The 24,873-nt window shown below is 49.6% G+C and overlaps 1 protein-coding gene across 2 annotated transcripts in view; it reads right to left on the reverse strand.

Annotated features, from left to right (window-relative positions):
- Window positions 1-23,846, reverse strand: part of CAPZB (capping actin protein of muscle Z-line subunit beta) — a 151,450-nt gene extending 127,604 nt beyond the window's left edge. For both annotated transcript variants that reach the window (XM_032300636.1, XM_032300635.1), the window contains exon 1: window positions 23,648-23,846. In XM_032300636.1, coding sequence (XP_032156527.1) covers window positions 23,648-23,650 — 3 coding nt within the window. In that variant the 5' untranslated portion in view covers window positions 23,651-23,846. The remainder of the gene's footprint in view (window positions 1-23,647) is intronic.
- Window positions 23,847-24,873: the final 1,027 nt, after the last annotated feature.

A 24,873-nucleotide genomic window follows, 5' to 3' on the forward strand; every position in this document is an offset into this window, starting at 1 on the left:
AGTGTACTGAGTAAATAATAACCACATATGAAACAACACATTCACCTATTCACCTAATCTGCCTCAAAATAGTTAAAAACAGGTCCAGTTGAATGGTATTCCCTCTGGTTCCAATGCAGAATTCCTTGAAGAAAAGTCCTCAGTGGGAGTCAACATTCATCAGGACCTGCACTGTTCATGAGGGCAGCCGCAAGCCTTCGATAAGGCAGTACTGAAATTTCAGTCCACTAAAATGAAATAAAACCGAATATTCAGTTCCTCAATCACACTAGCCACATTTCAAGTGCTCAAGAGCCGTATGTGGATAGCGACTATGGAACAGCCCAGATACAGAACATTTCCATCATCATGGAAAGTTCCAGTAGATGGCACAGCTGCAAGGAGAAGAAAATTAATGTGTAATTTTTGTTCTCACATAGCAGATTTGGTTTCATAAATCCTATCGCAAGGCAGCAGTAAGGGAAAGACCTCGTCAGCCTTGCTTTATTATGCAAATCTGCATGTTCCTGTCAAGTCCAATCTCCCTCAGAAAGTTCAAAGGGAGTATTATTCGGTGGCTGCTGGGGTCTAGAGAGCAATGTCTGGGGTCTGAGGGCAGGTGAGAGTACATAGGACTTTATTAGAATGCGTTCTGTGCAAACACCTCACTTGTGCCACTCTTCTTCACACCAGCAAACTGAGCATTTTTCAACACAGTCCAGTGACCGCTGGCCAAGCCTCACTTACATAAGAGTGCCGTCAAAGACTGGGTCAGCTCCTTCTGCAAAGCACCCGTGGTTTTGCAAAAGGATGTGATTTCTTAGAAGTCAGTAAACAAGCTCATTTCCTTTACAGTTAAATTTTGGCAGCATCAGAATACCAAAATACTCTTATGGCCCCACCTAAGCCCACGTAAGCTTACTTTCCACCTTAAATGGCTGGGAGAGTAAAAGGCCCTGTTAGATGGAACTGCCCAGGGAGCCAGCCGTGCTGCTGGGACGGGAGGCTGGTACCCACTCCAGGAGAGCGGAAGACCACTTAGCCAAGTTAAAGACTCCATATGCATCTTCTCATCTGGACGTGAGGCCCTTTCAAAGCACACAGGGTACAGAAGCACGTGGCTAATATTTCATCCTTTACATTAAAAAAGAGGGGAAATGAAATATATTTGTATTTGTTTCTTATGCCTAAAGAAATAAAGTGAGCAAGCCAGGCGCAGTGGCTCACGCCTGTAATCCCAGCATTTTGGAAGGTAGAGGTGGGCAGATCACCTGAGGCCAGGAGTTTGAGCCTGGCCAACATGGCGAAACCCTATCTCTACTAAAAATACAAAAAAATAAAATAAAATAAAAAATTAGCTGGGTGTAGTGGTGCATGCCTGTAATCCCAGCTACTCAGGAGGCTGAAGCAGGAGAATCGCTTTAACCTAGGAGGCAGAGGTTGTAGTGAGCCAAGATCATGCCACTGCACTGCAGCCTGGGCAACAGAGCAAGACTGTGTCTCAAAAAGTAAGTAAATAAATAAATGAAATGAAGAATGAAAAAAAAAAAAAAAAAAGTCCACAGAAAAACTTAGCTGTGAAGATTTATAACAGGGTTACTCATAACATCCAAAAACTGGTGGCAACCCAACTGTTCATCAACTGCTGAAGGGTATGCCTATACCATGGAATACTACAGAATACAGCAAGAAAAGGAACGAAATATTAATACATGCAACATGATGAATCAGATCATGTTACACGAAAAAGGTCAAACACAAAAGATTTCATACTATATACTTCCATTTATTTACAATAATAGAAAAGGCAAACCACAGTGACGAAGCAGATTAGTGGCTGTCTAGGGACGGGGACCAAGGTTATCTAGGAAGGGGGAACAGGGACAAAGGGGCCTGAGAGGACTTTTCAGGGTGAGGAAACTGTTCTATAATTCGATTGTGGTGGTAGTGGCAACATGATTAGTACCAAAACTGAAACAGTACACTTAAAACTGGTTAATTTTATTACTTGCAAATAATACCCTGAGACAGAGAGAGAGAGAGAGAGAGAGAGAGAGAGAGAGAGAGAACCTAGAAATATTAGCTGTGGTTGGCAGGAAAAGACAGTGCATATGAGAAGAGGAGGCAGTGTTTTGTGCGTGTTGTGGTCTGAATGTTGGTGCCCCCTCAAAATTCATTATGCTGAAACATAATCCCCAATGCAACAGTTAAGAGGTGAGGCCTTTAAGAGGTGATTAGGTCAATGAGGACTCCACCTTCATGAATGACATTAATGTCCCTATAAAGAGGCCCAGGGGAGCTGACCAGCCCCTTCCACCATGTGAGGTGCCGCCTTTGCCAAACAGTGAGTCTGCCAAGGCCTTGCTTTCCAACTTCCCAGCCCTCAGAACTGTGAGCAATCAATTTCTGTTGTGTACAAATTATTCAGTTTAAGGTATTTGTTACAGGAGCCCAAACAGACTAAGACAATGTATTCATTTTTCTTTTTGAAAAATGTGACTCAATTGCCTGTTCCAACTCGAGCTCTAATTCTTTCAAAGTCAACTGCAGAGGTGGCTCTGTGCAGTGGCTCAGCTAGAAGGGGTGTGGTCCATTTCTGGGCTCCTGTTGGTCAGGGATATAGGCACCAACAGCTTAGAGGGTGGAAGGAAGGAACAGCCCCTGGATCCAACAAGAGCTGAATGCAGAAAACCATCTATCTCCTCTCCTCCCAGAAGCCAGTGCCTCCTGTCCTGGGCCTCTGGGCTCCATGTAATAAAGACAAGGGCTACCATTTATTGAGCGCTTACTATGTCCCAGGTGCTACTACTCATTTGACATGCATTAACTCATTGATAGTGATAAGACCAACATGCATGGAGTCCTAACTATATACTAAGTATGATAGGCCTTCTTACCCACTTGACCTCATTTAATTAGCCTCAAATAGCTCCCATGACAAGGAACCAGTCCCAGAGAGTTAAGTGAAACCCAAGACTACACAGTTAAAAGTGTAAGGGAAAACAAAATTTTAACCCAGGCAGTCTGGCCCCAGGGGCCAAGCTTTACATCTATGACCAAGGACAACGCTTTTATTGGGACAGAGGCAACACTAACCACTGCACCTACTGAAGCTAAGTTATGGTGGGTGGAGGATCAGACCTGGAGGCATATCTGTGCTCCACACCTCCTCCACCAGCACCACAGCTCTGCCAGGAGGGTCATTCACACCCACATTAGGGAGGCGGATCCAGAGGCATGGAGCTATTAAATATCCCGCCTAGCTCCAAAGCCCTTACTCTTTGCACTAGACCAAGCTGCTTCCTTGGCTAATAAGCAGTGAGAGCTGAAACCCAAACAAAAATAAGCAGCACATGTGAAGGCAAAATGTTCCTGTGCGGCAATATTTTTAAATCTTTTGAGCGAATGAATTATACGTCTAGGTCATGAGCTTCCTCAGGGCGCAGGTGATGTGAGAGGGGCTGAGTACCTCGAGGAACCACTGAATGACATCTTGCAGTCACTCCAAAGGCGTGAGCCTGGAGGAACCCTGTGCTCCCGTGGTCTGACATGCAAAGAAGAAAAAGGGGCATGGGAAGGCCGGGCGCAGTGGCTCACACCTGTAATCCCAGCACTTTGGGAGGCCGAGGCAGGTGGATCACGAGGTCAAGAGATCGAGACCATCCTGGTCAACATGGTGAAACCCCGTCTCTACTAAAAATACAAAAAATCAGCTGGGCATGGTGGCGCGTGCCTGTAATCCCAGCTACTCAGGAGGCTGAGGCAGGAGAATTGCCTGAACCCAGGAGGCGGAGGTTGCGGTGAGCCGAGATCGCACCATTGCACTCCAGCCTGGGTAACAAGAGCGAAACTCCGTCTGAAAAAAAAAAAAGGGGGCATGGGGGATCGGGAATAGTTCAACACCACCCAGTATATCAGAGGCTGGGATGCAGCCCAAAGTCATGCTCCAGACTCCTGGGACAGTGCTCTTTCCATGCCTGCGGGCGTTTCCCACAGTGTGCTGTGCAGGCCACTGGGGTTCAAGGGAGGTTCTAGAGAGCATATGGACGAACGTAGTTTAATAATTACCTATCTTCAGTATTCATAGGAAAAATATAACTAGCACATCAAACGTGATTTTGTAGATATTTCTGCTTACCAAGAGACTAAAGTAGATTGTGGTGTTAGGCTCAAACTGAAAAAAAAAAAAAAAATTTTTTTTTTTTTTTTGGTAAGAGAGAGTGTTTTTCTGTCACTCAGGCTGGAGTGCAGATGTTATCAAAGGAAAGATCATAACACACTAAAGTCTTGAACTCCAGGCTCCAGGGATCCTCCCAAGAGAATGGTCCCTCCCAAGAAGCTGGGACTCCAGATGCACCATCACACCCAGCTTTTTTTTTTTTTTTTTTTTTTTTTTTTTGGTAGAGATCGAGTCTCGCTATGTTGCCCAGGCTGGTCTCAAGTGATCCTCCCACCTTGGCCTCCCAAAGCACTGAGATCCACCACACATGGCCACTGTAAGCACTGCACCTGGCTGTCAAGCCAATTTTAAGAAAAACCTTAAATAAATCATAATAAAAGTAGCATACAAATCCAGCAAACAAGGTGCTGGCAGACAGCCACACTAGGCTCATTCCTGCAGTGCAGCAGGCTAAAGCAAGAAAGAATAAAAGGAAAGATAAAGCAAACAGAAGGGAGAGGGAGGGAAGGGGAAGAACGGTCCCCTCCAACGGCTCGGCTCTTGCACAGAGGAGTGAGGCCCCCACAGCACAGGACACATATGGGCCATGCTCATTCTTCCCGTAAACTTATCTAGCCGACGTCAACAGTCTTCTCAATCCAAACGTGCTAAGGTCCAAAGGTCCAAACACTGGGTGTCAGTCCAGTCAGGGGGAGCAAATGTCCTGGGTCCTAGGTTCCCTTCAACCCCTGCCCCAAGACTACTATCAGAACAGCCTCCCTCTATCCCAGTATCTGGAACAGATATCAGCTCAGATATTTAATCCATTTTCTTGCCTGAGTGATTCAGGTGTCCCCATTAAATTCTTTTCCATCTGCTGTATGCTTCCCAGTGCAGAGAGGCCGGAGAGCCCCAGAAAGCCTTCCCATTCACAAGAGCCCAAATGACTGGGGCTGTTTTGGTTTAAAGCACAATTTGGGTTCACATAACATCTCATTATGCTTTCCCAACATCTGTTTCCACACCAGCACCAGATGCTGAAAACTAGAGCTTGAAAACACTACAGGGCTGCAGAGCTCTCGAGAGCTACGCCCATCCCACCCTGCAGGGCCTAAGAATGGAGCCCTCAGCCAGGTTCGGTGACTCTCACCTGTATACCAGCACTTTGGGAGGCTGAGGCAGAAGGACCTCTTGAGCCCAAGAGTTCAAGGCTGCTGTGAGCTATGATTGAGTCACTGCACTCCAGCCTGGGTGACACAAATGACACCCCACCTCCTAAAAAAGGGGGCTGGGTACTGACAATACGAACTCCAAACTACACACAGACTAAGATAATGAAACAATATATTGAAAGGTTAACAGTGCCGCTGGTGGGCTAAGATTATGAATGATTTTTGTTTCTTCCCTCTTTTCTATATTTTCAAATTTTTCCATAATACACATATCGCTTTTATAACAAAATAAAAAATACAATAAACTTTTATTTAATGATACTATCAGGTTACAAAGAGCTCCCTCCTGGTGGGGAGAGGGGCCCCTGTCATCGGTGCTCACACTCAACGAGCCCCATCCACTCCCTTCCACTAGACTGTGGACCTTTCACTAGCTTGGATTCCCCCAGGCCTGGCACATAGGAGGCGCTCAGGAAATGATGATACATGAGGGCAGAGGGTGGGGTGGAGTCGTGAAAAGGAAGTCAATGATAAACTCTGAGTTATCAGCTGTGTGGCAGGGCAGGGTGGGGCAGTACAGGAGGGCATGCTGAAATAGAAGAAGGTAAATCAGAGCCTCCTTCCACCCAGGACTTCCTTCTCAGCATGGCCCTGCCTCCCACCCTCACTGTTTAAATTAGTCGGTTCCCCAGCATTGGCCACGCCCTCCTGGGTCTCAGTCGGCACAAGCCGTCTCTGCCTGCCATGTCTCTGGGCCCACTTCTCCTCCTGGCAAATGAGCCCTCTCATCTCCACTTCAACAAAATGGGTCCCCTGGAACCCACACCTTGACTCTCTCAGTGAGACACCTCCTTCAATGTACAGCAGTGCTCGGACACAGCGCCTGACAGCAATTATCTTCCATTCTACAAGTCCGTCTGTCTGTCTGACTGGCCCCCACCAATGGTCTCCTTGTAGTGATGGAAAGTATCTTTTCATGCCCACCCCCAAGCTGGACAAACAGTATTAATCAATGTCTCTGAATGAATGGACGGACAGGGCGACGGGTACGAAGGCCAGCCGTAGTCAAAAGAAGCTTGGCAGCAAAGACGGGATGGAGCCAAGCCCTGAAAGGCAAGAGGGAAAGACACAGGCAGGAGGAAACGGGCAGGGAAGGGGGAGCCACGAGCTGTGGCCAGAGGCAGGAACGTGCCAGGAACTGGTAGTTGCCAGAGGATTGTGGGTGGTCCACAGATGAGCATCTTTTATAGCAGTAGATGACTACATGTTTATTTCAGTGTGCACTTGCTATATATGGCAATTGATAACTATTTTCCATTCACAGTAAGGACAAAGTTTCCTTCCTCAATAATGTAAGTTAAAAAGTGAGGAAACTTAAAGAAAAAAAAAAATCAATAAATAACAGTTCTGGCATACAGAAGAATATGGCAAAAACCATGAACTAACCTTAGAACAACACATTTTTGCAGGAAGGGAGCTTCAATTTGGCCAGAACGGGGAGATTGAGGAAGTGAAGTGAAGCTTGCTAGGCAGGGAGGATGAGTCAGCTCAGAGGGCTCTGGGGACAGGCAGTGAGGCGGTAGCCACCGAGTGAACACTTGTCAGAGCAAAGTGACTGCAAGAATGTGGAGAGAGAAAAAACACTCTACACTCTCCCTCCTGAGGACTTATCTCAAGGAAGACACTCAAAAAGGAGGGAAAAAATACACACACACACACACAGAGAGAGAGAGAGAGAGAGAGAGAGAGAAATGCCCACTGCAAGTAACAGAGAGCACAGTAAAGGGCTTGCAAACGGTTTGCCTTTTCTTTTCTTTTTTTTTTTTTTTGAGACAGAGTCTCACTCTATTGCCCAGGCTGGAGTACAATGGCACGATCTTGGCTCACTGCAACACTGCCTCCCTGGTTCAAACGATTCTGCTGCCTCAGCATCCCGAGTAGCTGGGATTACAGGCATGCATCACCACGCCCAGATAATTTTTGTATTTTTAGTAGAGATGGGGTTTCACCATGTTGGCTAGGCTGGTCTTGAACTCCTGACCTCATGATCCGCTTGCCTTGGCCTCCCAAAGTGCTGGGATTACAGGTGTAAACCACTGCACCCAGCCTGCAAACTGTTCACTACTTTAATCCTCAAAAGCACCCAGGTGGGGGTATTCCACAGAAACATGAGCCTGGGACAGACGGACTACTGTGCCTCACTCAACACTAGCACATCTTCCAAACTAAGACATGGTCTTCATGTGTCACATTTTAATGGCTGCATTCCATTCCATTGTGGCTTCAGCACAGGAGTTCGAGACCAGACTGGGCAACAGGGCAAAACTCCATCTCTACAAAAAATGCAAAAATTAGGCAGGTGTGGTAGCACGTATCTGTAGTCCCAGCTACTCAGGAGGCTGAGATGAGAGGATCGCTTGCACTGGGGAGCTCGAGGCTGCAGTGAGCTGTGATCACGACGCTGCACTCTAAGCTAAGCGACAGCACTAGGCCCTGTCTCAAAAAAATAAAAAAGTAAATAGTCCATTGCATGGATGTGCCACATTTTTTACCTATTGTTGGACAACCACTTTCTCCAGTGTCTTCTTACTGCGACTCCTGTCCCTATGGACCCCGCAACACAACATGAGCTACAGAAAAAAGGGACCTGGGCTTGAATCCGGATGTTTCCTTAGATTTCTTCTTGAACTCAGTCCACTGGCATTCTGACTGGTCAACCCAACTGCCACGAAGCTCTCTCACAATGTCCTATTTGGAAAATGCGGTGTTTCTACACATCACTGGAGAAGCAGGTTCAAAGATGAGCTTTGAAACAGGCCTAAGTTTATGTGGCAGAAAAGACTCATACGAGAGTGTAGAATCCAGATTCTAGAGTGTTAGACACAGGACCTAATCCCAGTGCTCCAGTGGTTTACTGTGGCACCTTGGTCAAGCCCCACACCCCTATGAGCAGTAAAATTCCAGAGCAGAGGCTGGGGCAAAGGCTTTAAAATCAGAGTAGCTAGGTTCAAGTCCTGACTCTGCCACTTATTAGCAATTTACACAAAATCTAAATTTGCATAATTCTGAATTTACATAATGTCCTAAATTCACAAGGTCCCATGCTTAGAAGGATCCTGGGAAGGAAATGGAAGGGTGCATGCAGAGTACTAGGTGAAGTGCGTAAGAACCAATGCTACCACCTAGCCTGCCTTCCTAGCTCTGAGGCCTGCTGAATGCTTCCGCCGAGGTGTGAACCGGCTGTACTGTGCCCCGCCCCCCTTTATCCTTGGGGGATACCTTCCAAGGCCCCCAGTGGATACCTGAAACCTTGGATAGTATCAAACCCTATATATACACTATGTTTTCTTCCTACGCATGCATATCTATGATGATGTTTAATTCATAAACGAGGTACAGTGAGAAGTTATTAATAACTGATAACATAGAACAATTTTAACAATCCCCCACAACAAATGCCATGTGAATGTGGTATCCCTCTCAAAATACTGTACTGGGGTTGATGACGGGTGACTGAAATTGCAGAAATCAAAACTATGGAAAAGGGGGGATGATTATACTCGTCCCAATAGGGGGACCATTGCCTAAGGCTTCCCCATTTGTTTCCCTTTCTTTAGAGATTCTGGCATGTAATGAAATTCAAATGGGAATTTTATCAGTTAACCCAATGCCTCAAACTGATGCTGGATTAAGGGTCAAGCCTCTTGAAGCACTGGGAGCATACCACACGAGGGTACAGGGGTGAGGATCCCACACTCACAGTGTTTTATATGTCCATGTTCTGACCATTAGTCACATAACGGGAGAGCCCTTTGTTGGAGCCACAGTGACCAGCTCTTGTCTGCTATGTCAAGACATGCTTCCTCAATGATCAATATGCACCTAACAGACAGCATGCAACCAAGATAAAAGCAGGATCCTGGAGGAAATTCCCAGGATGCTCCTGCATGCTCACCATGTGGCATACAGAAAGCTCAGAAACCATGGGCCATCAGCTCACAGGGAAACCCAGTACTATGGTAGGCAAAAGGACCAGGGTATTCTAGTTAGAAGGCTGATGAATGCCTCTGGGTAAAGTTATTAGAAGGACAGATGAAATCAGTGTTTGAGAAAATGCAAAGCCTGTTTCCCAGGAATATCACCTAGTGCAAAATAAGATGAAAAAGTAACAGAGGTTGTCATGAACTGAGAACATTGAGACCCTACTCATCTCGTGGGCAGGTGTGGCCATCTACATCCTAGAGCTCTAAACCCTCTGAAGTTAGGGATCTCTTTCAACACCTCTGGGTGGCTCAAACCCTTGAGGCATGAACTAATAACTGTTGGTTATGTAGGCAGGCAGCACACTATGGCCTTTGCTCGTCCCTGGCCATAGGTGTAACACAGGCAGGGCATGGAAACAACTGATCCTGGGTGTGAATACCAGCTTAGTCAATGACAGCTTTATCCTGATACTATGCGTCAATATTCTAGTCTGCCTGGATGTGCACAGAGCAGAGGAGGAGAAAGTGAAGTGGGGGCGAGGACTATGCAGTACTCAGGGCCTCAAAGGTGATTCTAGACCCTGACTATTGATTAGAAGTTACTATGCAGAGAATGAGGCTCCCTTTTAGATGAAGAGCTGCAACTATCGCACGTTCATTCTTCCTGCATTTTCAGATGGGTTCCAAGTCATCAAAGCAAAACTGAGGCAGCCACCTAATGAATACTCCACTTTCAGCTACAGACGTTTAAAAAACTTGAAAGAACATCTGTTATGATCATCAACATAAAGCACTTTCCCCTGTACATGAAAATGACATTCTTGGATCAGCCTCTAGGGTGTCTGTGAGGGACAAGTTTTAGAATCTGCAAGGAATGGCTTGAAAGGCCACCTCTGCCCATTCCTAGCTGTGGGACTTCCTACAAGGTATTTTTTTAACCTCTCAGGCCTCCATGTCCACATCTGCAAAATAGGGGCATGCCAAGGCTATGGCAGTGGCTACATAAGAGTACCTACAAGGTTCAGCATAGGGGCCAGCCTAATCCGAGGCCCCTTGCATGATAAAACCATAAGCAGAAGTGCAAAGGCCTGCTCAGCTTAGAGGAGCAGCCCAAGAGCAACCACCCTAGAGCCTGAAAGTCAGAATCTCTCCTTAGTGTGATCATTATTACTTGCATTTTAGAATTACAGTATTCTTGCTTAGGAACTTTGTCCGCAGTGTTAACAAAAAAAAAAAAAAAAAAAAAAAAAAAATTCCAGTATCCTTCAGTGCAGAGACTTTTAGGCCTGGCTGGGCGAGGTAGCTCATGCCTATAATCCCAGCACTTTGGGAGGCCGAGGTGGGCAGATCACCTGATGTCAAGAATTTGAGACCAGACTGGCCAACAGGCGAAGCCCTGTCTCTACTAAAAATACAAAAATTAGCCAGGTGTAGTGGCACGCACCCGTAATCCCAGCTACTCGCGAGGCTGAGGCAGGAGAATCACTTGAATCCAGGAAGCATAGGTTGCAGTGAGCTGAGACTGGGCACTCCAGCCTGGGCAAAAAGAGTGCAACTCTGCCTCAAAAAAGAGAGATTTTTAGACCCAATCCAATGGTGTTAATAGCATGACAAGGCCGGGCATGGTGGCTCACGCCTGTAATCCCAGCACTTTGGGAGGCCGAGGCAGGCAGATCATGAGGTCAAGAGATTGAGACCATCCTGGCCAACATGGTGAAACCCCATCTCTATTAGAAGTACAAAATTAGCTAGGTGTGGTGGTGTGCGCCTGTAGTCCCAACTACTCAGGAGGCTGAGACAGGAGAATCGCTTGAACCAGGGAGGTAGAGGTTGCAGTGAGCTGAGATGGTGCCACTGCACTCCAGCCAGGTGACAAAAAAAAACTCCTCTCCAAAAAAAAAAAAAAAAAAAAAAAATGACAAATGATGGAATTCCTATGGGCAATCACAAGCCTGTACTAAATGTCCACACGTGAGGACTAAGCTATATAGCACTTTATATATATTAATTTTTTTTTTTTTTTTTGAGACAGGGTCTTACTGTGTCACCCAGGCTGAAGGGCAGTGGTGTGATCTCAGCCTACTGTAACTTCTACTTCCCAGGCTCAAACGATCCTGCCACCTCAGCCTCCCAAGTAGCTAGGACTATAGGCCTGAGCCAACACATTTGGCTAACTTTAGTATTTTTTGTAGAGACAGGATTTCACCCTGCTTCCCAAGCTAGTCTCGAACTCCTGGGCTCAAGCAATCCACCCGCCTCAGCCTCCCGAAGTGCTGGAATTACAAGCATGAATTACCTCGCCCAGACTATTTACAGTATTCTTACTTAATCCTCTTGACTACCCTGTGAAGAGGACAACAGTATATCCATTTTGTTGCTCAGGAAGTTAAGGCTCAGAGACATAAAGTGGCTAGGTTCAAGCCTGCACAGTTCATGAGCCGCCACAGTGGGGTGTGGATCTAGAAGGCTCCTTTCACTAGACTATCCCAGGCTGCCTTCCAACAAGCCCTATTTTTCTTCCTGCATTCCTTTATCTTGCCCCCTTCTTAAACCTAAACCCTGACATTCCACATGCCTTAGAATCAAACACCTGCACTTACAATGAAGTATCAACCCCCTGAGGCAGGGCAGCTTTTAAGCATGGGGCAGTTTACAAATGCAACATGGGTTAGTAGAAGATGAGAGTGCCTATGAAGACCTGTCACTATCACAAGAGGAGAAAACGGACCAGAAAATAAACACAGTACCTGTGGGGGGCCTGGGGGTGACAAGGAGCATCCACAGGACCATACTTTGGCCGTCTCAAAGGCTCTGGGTACCAAATGTAATTGGCCTGGGTGGGCCACTTACACCCAGAGAAAAAAGGCCGGGCGCAGTGGCTCATGTCTGTAATCCCAACACTTTGGGAGGACAAGGTGGGCAGATCACAAGGTCAGATCAAGACCATCCTGGCTAACACAGTGAAACCCCGTCTCTACTAAAATACAAAAAATTAGCCAGGCGTGGTGGCTCCCGCCTGTAATCCCAGCTAATCAGGATGCTGAGGCAGGAAAGTTGCTTGAACCCGAGAGGCAGAGGTTGCAGTGAGCCGAGATCGTGCCACTGCACTCCAGCCTGGGTGCCAGAGTGAGACTCCGTCAGAGAGAGAAAAACAAAATTAGAAGCTGTTTTCTAGAAGAGTGACTTGTATTATCACCTGAAACAAAAGCACCATTTCAAACTTGTTCACGGAGAGGCAGGTGCATGCTCTGAGGCCCAGAGCTGACAGGGGCCTGCAGGGAGCTATGGAGGAGGCGGGAGATCAGGCGTCCACACTCCCAACACAAAGCAAGTCCAAGCTCCCAACGCGAAGTCCAAGCTCCCAGCACAAAGCAAAGGGACTGTCCACATGCAAACATCCTTTTGGCTCTAATAACATACTACGAGGCCACATCACTGATAATAACAGTGTTGTGGTTAATGTTAATAGTAATGGTTAACACTTGCCTGGCTTTACATGTATTAACTCATTTAATCCTGGTAAATCCATTAGAAATAGCTACTTTTATGCCTATCATTTCTTAGACAAGGAGATGAAGGCATGGAGTCAAAGAAACTGCCCGGGTCTGTATGGCCTGGACCTGAAGCCAAGCTCTCTGGCTCCAGTGTCTGCCCTTCACTGTCCCCGGACTCAGGAACCAAGACTTCCGGGGATTACTCAGAAACTCCAAGAAAGCTACCCGTGTGACTTCTGGCCAAGTGCTCAGCGCCCACCACGTAAAGAGCCTTCAGTAAATGTCAGCCACTATTAGGATCACTGCTCCCACCACGGCTCAAACCCGACAAGGCCAGCACCACTGGGGCAGTCCTGAGCAGAAGAACCACTAAAGAGAGTGCTGCCCCATCTCAGGGGCAGACCCTGCTCGGCTCCTCTGTTCTCAACTGAGAGCCTGACACTGACAACTGGGTAGGCCCCAGGAGAAGCCAGGCTTGGCCACGAGCTCAGGCCCAGGGATCTGGACGTGGCTAGTCTCACAGTAGAACTGCCCAGCCCCAGTGTTTAGTCTGTATTAGGTTAAACCTCATGAAAGACTGACAATTCAACCCTTTTTTACTTAGGAAAATGGCAACTTTATACAGTTCAACCTCATGGGGGGAAGGATACTTAACATTTATTACGGGCCTACTAGACACTGTCATTCATCTAACACCTGTAGAGCACTGGCTGTGTCAGGGCCAGTGTGTAACATTGTTTCAGCACCCCCATGGTTGAGAGGCAGGATTTATCATTCATCTTCCCTCCTAAGGATAAGAAACAAACATATCAGGCAGAACAAGGGTAACCAACTCAACCTGTCTGGTCAGGTAACTACTAAAACAGGCCAATTTTGGCCAGGCAAGGTAGCTTCATAACCATAATCCCAGCATTTTAGAAGGTCAAGGTGGGAGGATCCCTTGAGCCCACAAGTTCGAGACCAGCCTGGGCAACAAAGACTCTGTCTCCAAAAAATAGGTAGGTAGGTAGGCAGGTAAGTAGGTAGGTAGGTAGGAAGCCAGGCACCATGGCATATGCCTGTGATCCCAGCTACGTGAGAGGCTGAAGTGGGAGGACTGCTTAAACCCAGGAGGTCAAGGCTACAGTGAGCCAAGATGGGACCACTGCACTCCAGCCTGGGCAACGGACTGAGACCCTGTCTCAATCAATCAATCAAACAGGCCAATTTTGTCTTTCCCCTCAGAATCCCTGCATCTTATGCTATACATGGTGTCCAGGGCTGGGGTGGGGCTTCATAGGAAAAAGCCAAAGGATCCCTGCAAGGCTTTGTCACCCAACAGTCCCCATGGAGGGCTGTCACAATGACTAAGACGTGTTGCTGCCATTCACGTCACAGGCAGGCAGAGTTAGGGACACTGACACTACTGCACAAAGAACTGTTCTGCCCCGGAAACCAGGGCCCACAGCGGCCGATGCTAGGCTAAGGCTATCTCACTCTTTCAGTTTAGTGGGTATCTTTTGGAAAACAGACTGTAGTTCACAAAGTTCCATCTGCTTGCATTTCAACAAATGGAACCCAAAAAACCTCCTAAACGAAACCCAAACTTCTTCAGGCACTATGGTTGGATGTACAGGGGAACCTCTCGGCCCCAGTTTCCTCATCTATAAAATAAGCACCCCTGTGGGCCGGTGCCAGAGAGGCAGGAGAGTAGAATTCCATCAGCACGCACTCCCGACTGGGGTGGACCTGGATCTGTGTGGCAGCTGCCATTAACTAGCTGGGGACCCTTTGGCAATTTACTACACCTCTCTGAGCTCCAGTTTCCTTATCTGCAAAATGAGGAAACAACTCTCACAGGGTTGGTGTTGAGAGAATTATAGATAATCACTGTGGGCATCCAGTAGATATTGGCAGAAGGGGCCACTATGTGACTTACAGAGCCGCCAGGAGTGAACACCCAATACCAGCCTACGGACTGAAGACATCCTTTGTTTCATAGCATCATCTAATGCCTGAGCCACGAGTGCACTCCTCAAGACCAAGAATGGACTCTGCTTAATCACACCCTAGCCCATCCTCTCCGCCTGAACAAGATCTCAAATCTCAGGACAACCAGAGATCCGCACCACCCTGGGCCCGAAAGAGATTTCGGGATAGCAAGTGTCTGGAGGGTAAACACTGAGGACACAACAACAGCTCACGTAGGAAATTCTCAGCAGAGGAACCGAACAGCCAAGCCTGGCCGCTGCTCTGCTGGAGTCTGAGTTCCTCAGTGTCTCAGACTTTTCACACCAGAAGGGTGTGGTGGATTAAGGCTCCTCCTTCCAGTTCCTGAGCACAAAACTGCAAAGCAGGAAGCCCACCCGTGTGAAACCAGTGACAGCCCATCAGGGCCAAAGCCTCGTGATGGAGAAGCCTTCAGCAGCAACACTCCACCTGCCAATCACTGCTGCAACCGAGAAGGGAAAGGGCACTGGTGCCGCCAGGTAATGCCACTGGCTCAATTCTCATTGGAAGCTCCAGCAGATAGGGTGCAATGCAAAAGCAACTTTTCATAACTTTACATTTTTGAAAGAAAACAGGGGCTTACTATGTTGGCCAGGCTGGCCTCGAACTCCTGGGCCCAAGCGATCCTCCAACCTCAGCCTCCTGAGTGAGTAGCTGAGACTGCCAACACACACACAGCACTGGCTTATCTTTATATTTTAAATTAAAAATACGTCACTTGGTAAATACAATGCCTGAATCCGCTTATAGAAGGCGCTGAGACAGTAAGCCCAAACACTGTTAAATAAGGTGCCGAGCCTAACTCAGGAGGGTCCTGCCGAGCGCAGCACCAGAAGAGGAAGCTGCACAGAGCGGTTGAAGCAGAGGGTGCAGAAGTGCGGGGTCTGAGCCAGTGGTAACACCTGCTTGCAACTGCAATGTGGTAAGAGCTTCTGAGACCAGAAAACACTGGGCTGGCGTTTAACCAGACTGAGCCTCTTAAGACTGCTCTCCTTGGCAAGGGACTCTATCTCTTGGAGTCTCAGAAGAAGGAACTAGTATCTGCCGTCCAGCCTGGTTGGGAGGTTAAATGAAATATCATCTAGCGTCCATCCATGTTAACAGAATAACCACAATAAGAAGAGAGAACACTCCTGTTGCACTTACAACGTGCCAGGCGTTGTCTATACTTTCCACACATACACTCGCTCAGTCCTCACAGTACTCACTACATGCCAGGTGAATGGTAACCACCAGGGTTGTTTGTTGCCTTACAAGACACAGGACTACACAACTGGAAATCTAACACTAGAAAGTTGCAGACAAAGGCTCCTGTTCACAGGCATCCAGGGATGTCAGAAACATGTAGGGTAACAGCAGGAGGAAGCGTGGGAAAAGGCAGGCAAGTGGTTTCCCTGCCTATGTCTGATGCTGCAGACTTCCCCACGCTGGTCCTGCACTCACTCCTGAGTCTTTCAGAACTTGTGACATACTTGCTTCCACCCACTTCCTCCGTTTAACCTTAAGATTCTGATGGCTTATTCTTTTTTTTTTTTTTTGAGATGGAGTCTTTCTCTGTCACCCAGGCTGGAGTGCAGTGGCGCAATCTCAGCTCACTGCAACCTCTGCCACCTGGCTTTAAGCAGTTCTCCTGCCTCAGCCTCCCAAGTAGCTGGGACTATAGGCACATGACCCCGCGCCCAGCTAATTTTGTGTATTTTTAGTAGAGATGGGGTTTCATTGTGTTAGCTAGGATGGTCTTGATCTCCTGACCTTGTGATCCACCCGCCTCAGCCTCCCAAAGTGCTAGGATTACAGGCATGAGCCACCGCACCTGGTCTCAGATGGTGTATTCTATTAGGTCTACCTGACTGCTCAGTAGGAATCCACAGAATGAATGACCTGAGAGAAAAAATCACTAAAGGCAGCACAGCCCAGTGCCAGGAGTGCCAGGTGGGCCCCGGTTTCCTCATCTGCATAATGAGGATGACATAAGAATCTGCCTTGCAGGGCTGGCTGGAGTATTATAAAGTCATTGGTCAAAACTACCTGCTGGTTAGGTTAAGTGGCTCATGCCTGTAATCTCCAGCACTTTGAGAGGCCGAGGCAGGCAGATCACAAGGCCAGGAGTTTAAGACCAGCCTGGCCAACATGGTGAAACCCCATCTCTACTAAAAATACAGAAATTAGCTGGGCGTGGTGGCACACACCTGTAGTCTCAAATACTTGGGAGGCTGAGGCAGGACAATTGCTTGAGCCTGGAAGACGGAGGCTGCAGTGAGCCAAAATCATGCCACTGTACTCCAGCCTGGGAGATACAGCAGGACTCCGTCTCCAACAAGCAAACAAAAACTAGCTCCCATTATTTCTACAGCTGCCATGCAGAGCCTGCCACCCAACCATCTCTCTCGGCAAACTGGTGTCTTAGCACCAGAACATAATGCTGTGTGCATCAGGCTGAATTTGGTGCCACCGGCAGTCACAGGGTGGCTGGCTGGCTGAATCACTGGGCTAACCAGACTGAAATCCCCATTCTGTTGTTAACAGGATCTCAAGGCTTTGCAGACACCACTATCTAGGATTTAAACTGACCTGAAATAGCTGTGTGTCAATGATAAACTGTCCAATCAGAACGCCTAAAAGGGACGGCTCTGGGGCAGACACCCTCAGCCCCAGCGGTGGTAAATCACTCCGTCTCTGCCTTTATCTCCTTCCACCATTCCTTCCTTTCCACGCCCACAGCTGCACAGTGGCCAGCACCCTCATAAGCTCACAGGCTGATGCTTGTGAAGGCCTCTCCCATCTCTTTCACCTCCCCAGACCTCCTACAAAGCACAGCCAGAGGACTCTTCCTAAAATACCACTGCTCTGCCAGCCTCCTTGAATTTCTACCTGCCCTGTCAAAAATTTCACTGGCTCCACACTGTCCCAGATCAAATGCAAACTCCTTAGCTTAGCAACTCAGGCACTCCAAAACTCACTCCTGAGCCTGAGGCACCCCATCAGCTGGCTACCTACTCCTTGCCTGGCCACATCCCCTGACCTCTGCTTTTATGCCAGTCCCCTTGACCATACCCCACCCCATCCTCTCTGCCTAAGCACACTCTTCTGGGGCTTCGTGCCCAGCCCCCAAGCCGACGGCAGGCTGGAGTGGTCTGCAGGGCTGCATGGAGGAGGGAGAAATGCAGGGATGGGCAGACCACAGCACCCACGAGTCCCTTGTTGAGTCTTTTCTAGTATTACTTCCTTCCTGCTGCACTTGGCTTTTCCAGCACATCTTGCCTCCCCCTCCTGGATTAGAGGACAGAGATTATGGCATCCATTTGTGTCCCTTACTCTGTGGTATGCAGAGGAAGATAAGCAACAACCATAGCTACTGTGTGCCAAACACCGGAGAAAGTACATTACAAATTTCATCCCTACCCCCCATCCCTATAAAATGTTACCCTCATGCTATGGACCAGGAAAACTGAGACTGAGGGAATTAGAAGCCTCACCGACAGTCACATGCTGAGTGGCAGACGGGACTCAAATTCAGATGTGCCCAACTGCAGCAACCATGTTCTGTGGAGCAGGGAGCCACCTCTCAGCTATCACTCAGGGTTTAAGTAGCTGGCGCTCACGAGGTGCCAGGCGGTCAGTGCAAGATGTGGGATGCTCAGAGACAACCAAACAGAGAAGGTTCCCTGCTCTCACAGAGCTCATACGCTCTGTCCCCAGCCCTGTATTCTTCTAAGCCTGGAAGAGGGCAAGAACCCTCCAGTCACAGGGGGTTCCACGGGCACAGACAAGGCATTCAGGCGTGAGGCTCTGGGAACACATGGTGCCCAGCTCACAGGGAGCCTGTCTTCAGTGGAGAAAAGAGTCCCAGGCTCTATTAGGGAAGTTGTCCATTGAAGACACAGCCCAGAGCCAAGCAAACTCCAAAGCAGCCATTAGCAGGTAGTAAGGAGTGGAGAAAAACCGTTTGCTCTGGAGTCAGAAAACCCAATTCCTCCACTTAGTAGCTAGACAGGGACTAACCACACACCCCTTTGCACCACTCCTGAAAAATGGTGATAATAACAATAGTTAATGTTTATATCACTATGTGCCAGATGCTACTGGATGTGCTTGACAGATATTACTTACCACTCATTATAATGTTATGCAGAGGTACTGTTATCCTAAGGCAGTCTGGCTCCTAAATCTAATTTCTTGTACTATGCTGGCCCCACCCTAAAGTTAAACCCACCTTGTCAGGCTGTGGTGAAGGCCATTCTAGCAGAGTGCATGGCACATGGCTAGTGGCCCATAACCATTAAGCTTCCCCCTTCTTTCCACTGAAACATGAATCTGTGAAAGCCTAGGTCTAGAAATGGCATGGCTCTAGCTGGTCCCAACATGGGTGATCCTGCAGTAGCATCCCCTGGAATTCCACACCCCACCCTCACTGGTGGGTCCACTGCAAGGGGAAATGGGACAAGATCCTGTATTTAGGGGGCCCTCTGCTCACTGCTTCTGGAAAACACAGTGAGTGGGGTCCAGCACACGAGTCAGGCTGACGTGGATCTCAATCCCAGGCCTGCTGCTCACACTGGTCACTCAAGCTCTCAAGCTTCAGATTCCTTGTGAGTAAAATAGGGACCCTGCTATAACCTAAGTTTTGTTTCTGGATCACAGCAGATCCTCAGGTGCACAGGTTGGACAGGCTCAACAAGGCCACCCAGGCTGGGAAGGCTGGACTTCCACAGTGCTGCAGCGTTGCATTTCTGGGACCCAGAAAGCCTTGGCTGTGCAGAGGAGCAGATTGCGTGCATGTGCAATCCAATTCCACCCAATGGCAGACATAAGAGCAGGCACAACCCAAAAGGCCTAGGAGTGAAGGCCTGGCGCAAACCCCAGCTTTCTCTTCAGTTTCCTGCCACAGCTCATACAGATGTGTCTGCAGTTACACTGAACAAAGCTCTTTCCCCCTTAAGCTTTAGATAACAGTGACATGCCCACCCCCCAACAATGTGAGCTGTGAGGGCATGGATCCTTGTCTGCTGTCTTGCATCCTTAGCATGCAAGCAGCACAGAGTAAACACTTAATACACAAAAAGCTGAATTAACAATTATCCTGTAGCTTCAGGTACTCCACAACATGCCTCAGAGTTCTGCTCACCTGATTTGAGCGGCTCCAACAATAAGCATTTCCCAGCCTGGAGAGCAGGCTTCTTTCTAATGGTCAAGGCACCTGCTCTGCCACCATTTCCCTGTGGTCACTCATGTCCTCTTCCCCCCATCATGGAATGTAAAAGTATAGGACATCTGAGTTATATACAGGAATATCTGCTTTCAAAGGCAAACCTTATCATTTCCTTAATCTCAAATCATTGATCACTGGCTACTTTTAATAAGCATTTCACCAAAAAGAGGCCCGGCGGGCTTAAATGAACAGGGCTGTGTAGACAGACAAGAGGGATGTGAGTTGAACAATGTATCTTACCCGCACCAAGAGAAGGCCAAGAGACATTGATGTCAACTATATTGTGTCACCTCGTAATAATACCAAGTTCCCATCAGCTCCTGCCAGGCTTAAAACCATCTGTGAGCTGGAGCAGCAACTCCTGAGGAGGCCTCCCTAGTCCCCCTCGTCCTGCTAAAGCCTCACCACCATCATAACTAAGAATAATTCCCAAGTCAGAAGCTGGAGCTGCGTAAGGAACAGTGCTCTGAAATGGTACAGCATTCAGACAGTGGTAAGATTATTACCTGCTAAGGGAATGCAAATAAATTCCATTTGCCTATGCATTTTAACTGGGAAGTAGGAACTCATGCCAACAAAAATCGTGGAATTCATTCCAAAGTCAAGTGCATTTTAGATTCTCAAGCCGTTATTTCCCTCAATGGGTAACTGAGATCTAGCTGTATTCTCTGCTGTCAAATCTACTGAGAATAAAAACCACAGTGATCTTAATTCATTTACCTACAATGCAACCTCACACCAACGCTTCTGTCCTACCCCAACTTGTCTACATTGGCTTAATGGTCTGAGTATTCAAATAGGGGATAACCCTAACAATAAGCAGTCAGAAATTATAAGCCTAAGAGATACTAAGAACAAGTGATTGAGAGAACATGAAATCCAAGCAGGTAAGTTCATGGACAAACACATATCCCAAAGAGAATATTCCAAGCCATTTCTTCCAATGCCAGGTACCGTACCAGGCCCCACGGATATAGTCATGGAAAACACAAGACAAAAATCTCTGCCTTCCAAGAGCTCATTCTGGCCCATACTAAATATGCCTGTACCACCATACTGCTATTTCACTATTAAACATGATTTCCTTTTTTTTTTTTTTTTTTTTCCCCCTAAAACAGAGTCTTGCTCTGTTCCCCAGGCTGGAGTGCAGTGGCCCAATCTCAGCTCACTGCAATCTCCGCCTCCAGGGTTCAAGCAATTCTCCTGCCTCAGCCTCCCAAGTAGCCAGGATTACAGGCGTGAGCCACCACGCCCAGCTAATTTTGTATTTTTAGTAGAGACGGGGTTTCACCCTGTTGGCCAGGCTGATCTCAAACTCCTGACTTTGTGATCCACCCACCTCAGCCTCCCAAAGTGCTAGGATTACAGCCCTGAGCCATTGCACCCAGCCTAAACATGATTTCCTATGCAAAGGATCTAAAATACAATCCATGGGCAATAAATACTGCTCCTCTGCCCTTGCCATGTCTGAATATCCCATTATTATGTTTTTCAAACAGTGTCATTAAACCTTCTGACATATGAGCAGCTTGGTATAACGGGAAGAACAGTTTAGAGCCTGCCAGATGGGCTTCCACTGACCACCGGTGGTTCCTCCACTGACTGAGCAACACCTTGAATAAGTCACTCCACTTCCTGAGCCTCTGCTGCCTCATCTATAAAACAGGGACAGCCCCAGAGGGCTTCCTGAAGATTAAACCAGCTTGTACAGGTGAAGCACACAACAATGTCTGGCAGAAAGCAGACCCTTCTTCTCCTCCACCCTTTCCAGTCTTTTCAGATGAGAGCTGAGTTGAAAACTCCTGAGAAGCCTCAGGTGTCATGTGCTCTTCCTGGGGGACTGGGGCACACTTTCCCATGACCTGGGGAGAATCACCCTCTCCTGCCTCATACTTGGTCCTGAGTGCACACTCAGGAAACTTCCGCCCACTTTCAAAGTCCTCACCCAAAACTGCCCTAGAGAAGTCGTTCTCCACCCAGGCCTAGGGCCAGGCCCACCTCCCCAAAGAAGGAGTTGTCAGCCAATGTTAATGGAGAAATAGGAAGGCTTTAAAAGTGACACTGTCCATGTTTTTAATCATCATACAGGAAGGCATCAACAGAAAGCTTAACCGTCTCAACTGCTCACCCTCGCTCAGCAGCAGCATCCCTTGACTCAGTGCACTTTTGAGGCCCAAAGTCCACATACAAACATGCTTCAAAAATTCCTTGACCCTCTCTGAAAGAAGTTCTCTGGCTCTACCAACCTAAGTGCTGGGCCTGCCCTGAGGAAGAGTCAAGTGGCAGGAAGGCAGGTCTATCTGTGGGGGGGTTCTATGTGAAACCCCAGGTTCCTCAAAAGTCCAGATAGCATCTACCTTCTTTACCAACACCCACGAGTGGAGACAGCACGTTCCCTCGGAGTTCTGCTCACCTGATCCGAAGGACTCCCATAATCTGCAGTTCCAACCCTTACAAGCTGACAGTTCAGAGGAAAGGGGAGGCTGCGCCTGTTTGGGTGCATCGTGTCCAGGCCGTATGCTGGACCCGGGGACTGGTGGCCCCCTCAAGGCCATGGCCTCACAGGGGCGATTGTGCGTTCATCCTTGTCCTGTAGGCCACCCACCCTCACCCCTCGGCTCCCACTCAGGCCTGGGTGCCGCGGACCCCGGCCCTCCCCGCAGGATGCTTCGCATGCACAGCACCCAGGACGGCGGCCTCGAGAAGGGCCCATAACGCAGCGCGCTACCTTCCGGGCACATCGATGCCTGCCCTTCCCTGGCCGGCTCTCAGGCGGCCTCCAGGAGGGGCAACCCTCAGTCTGAGAAGGCACAGCACCGGGACCACCCCTACCCCTGCTGGAGGGCTCCCATCCCTCCCCGAAGGCTGCAAAGAAGGCGCGCCCCAGGTACAGGGAAGGGGACCCTGGGTCGTGAACTGCGCAGGGGGCAGGACCCTGGTGAGAAGGTCAGGGCGGGGACCGAGTGGGGCTGACGCAGACTGCGCTAGGAGTGGCGAGAAGTCCGGGGAAGGGGATCATGGTGGGGAGTGAGCAGTGAGGTCCAGGCGGGGACCATGGCAGAAGAGAGGAGGTCCAGTCTTGAGATCACAGAGGGAAGAGGAGATTCAGGCTGAGGCCACGGAGAAGAGGGGAAGCAAACCTAGGCCGCTGCAGGAGGAGCTAACGGGGGTCCAGCCTGAGGCCAGGGAGAAGGCAAGGGAGGGAGGGAGGCAGCGGCCTAGCCCGGGCCATGGCAGGGAAACACGACGACCTAGCCTGGGCGGTAGAGACCGGGGAAAGCAGACTTAGCCCTAGACCGGGGGAGGAAGGGAGCTCACGTCAGGGTCACCAGAGAGGGGGTGCCTGGCTGGGACCACGGTTCGGGAAGGAGGGTCTAGCCTGGGCTATGGGAGAGACCAGCCTGGACACAGAGGTAGCCAGTGGGACTTCAACTTGTGCCAAGGGCGGGGACTGGGAGCCGGGGCAGGGTCACTGCCCACCCAAGCCGTCCGCGCCGGCGGCCCCCTTCTGGGCGGGGGGGGACCGGGTCCACCCAGGGTCCGGGACCCCGCCCCTCCCCCAACCCGGGAAGCCACCCGTCCCGGGCCGTGGATGGGCAGGGGGAGGGGACGCGAGCCCCGGAGGGGCCTCCGGCCCAGGGAGGGGGCCCTGCGGCCTTTACCATGGTGACGACGGCGGCGGCGGTCCCGGTCCCGGCGTCTGTGGCTCTCCCCCCCGCAGCAGGGCCCAGCGCTTCCACTTCCCCGGGTGCCCAGGAGTGAACATCCGGGTCAGCGCCCCCCTCCCCCCGCGCCGGGCCGCAGCCACCTTCCTTCCCCGCCCCGGCCCGGCCCGGGCCCGCCCCCACGCCGCCAGCTTGCGGCCAATGAGCGCGCGGGGCCGCGGCGATCGCCAAGTATGGAGCGCGGCGCGGGAGGCGGGCGCCGACGAGGAACGGGGGCGGGGTCTGCGCTACGGGGCGGGGCGCGGCGCGGCGACGGCTCGGCTCGGTGGCAGTGGGTTCCGGAGTGCGGGTGCCGGCAGGGGCTGGAGGGGCTTCCGCGCTCTCGGAGGCTCAGTCCCCGACCCTGGGCCTGCAGCAGCGCGTGGCGGCGAGGGTACCCGACCCCACGGGCGGGGATGCAGAAGGCACCGGGGCGGGGAGGTGACCGGCCCTCCGCGCCCCACCCCGTGCGCGCGCTTACTCCTGCGGCGCACCCGGAACTGCCGCCTAGGGCGGCCCGGCGCGGCCAAGCCCAGTCCAGCCCAGCCCTGGGGTAGCGCTCCGAAAGCCGGGCCGGAGCTCAGCGCTGCCGCTCTCTACAGCGGGACCCAGAGCGCCGCGCTGCACCTGAGCCCGGACTCGAATTGAGGAGCTTTGGGCTGACACCATTTATTCAGCACCTACTATGTACCAGGCCTTGCTTAGGCACCATAAGATAACAGATGAACAAGACATAAAGGTCCCTGCCCGTCCATATAGCTGCAGACAGAATAGTTGTGAGGATGACACAGGTAGAGATTAGAAAATTAAGTTCAACAAATGCTAGCTGTTATGCGTACTGTCAGATGTGCTGCAGAGAACCATTCCATTTGCCCAGTAGGGCTTCCTCGCTCCAAAGTGACTAAGTTTCTCTCTCCCAATCTCTCTCTCTCTCAGTCAAATATTTGTTGAGCTTAGTCTAGGTGGCAGGAGACCTGTATTGCTAATAATATCTGCCCTCCGTGGCCTGCTTGCTTTGGTTAAATCAAATCAGGCCATCTGTGAGGGGATGGTAAACTGCACAAATGACAGGAATTGTTTCCCTGAGCCAGGCCCTGTCCTCAGGGAGCTCGTAGACAAGTAAAAGCACTCACAGGCAGCCACTGGCAGAAAAAGCATGCTTAAGTCTTGCAAGAATGGTATTG

The sequence above is a fragment of the Sapajus apella genome, unplaced genomic scaffold, assembly GCF_009761245.1.
Source record: "Sapajus apella isolate SASKATOON/1434 unplaced genomic scaffold, GSC_monkey_1.0 scaffold43, whole genome shotgun sequence".
Taxonomy (NCBI): domain Eukaryota; kingdom Metazoa; phylum Chordata; class Mammalia; order Primates; family Cebidae; genus Sapajus; species Sapajus apella.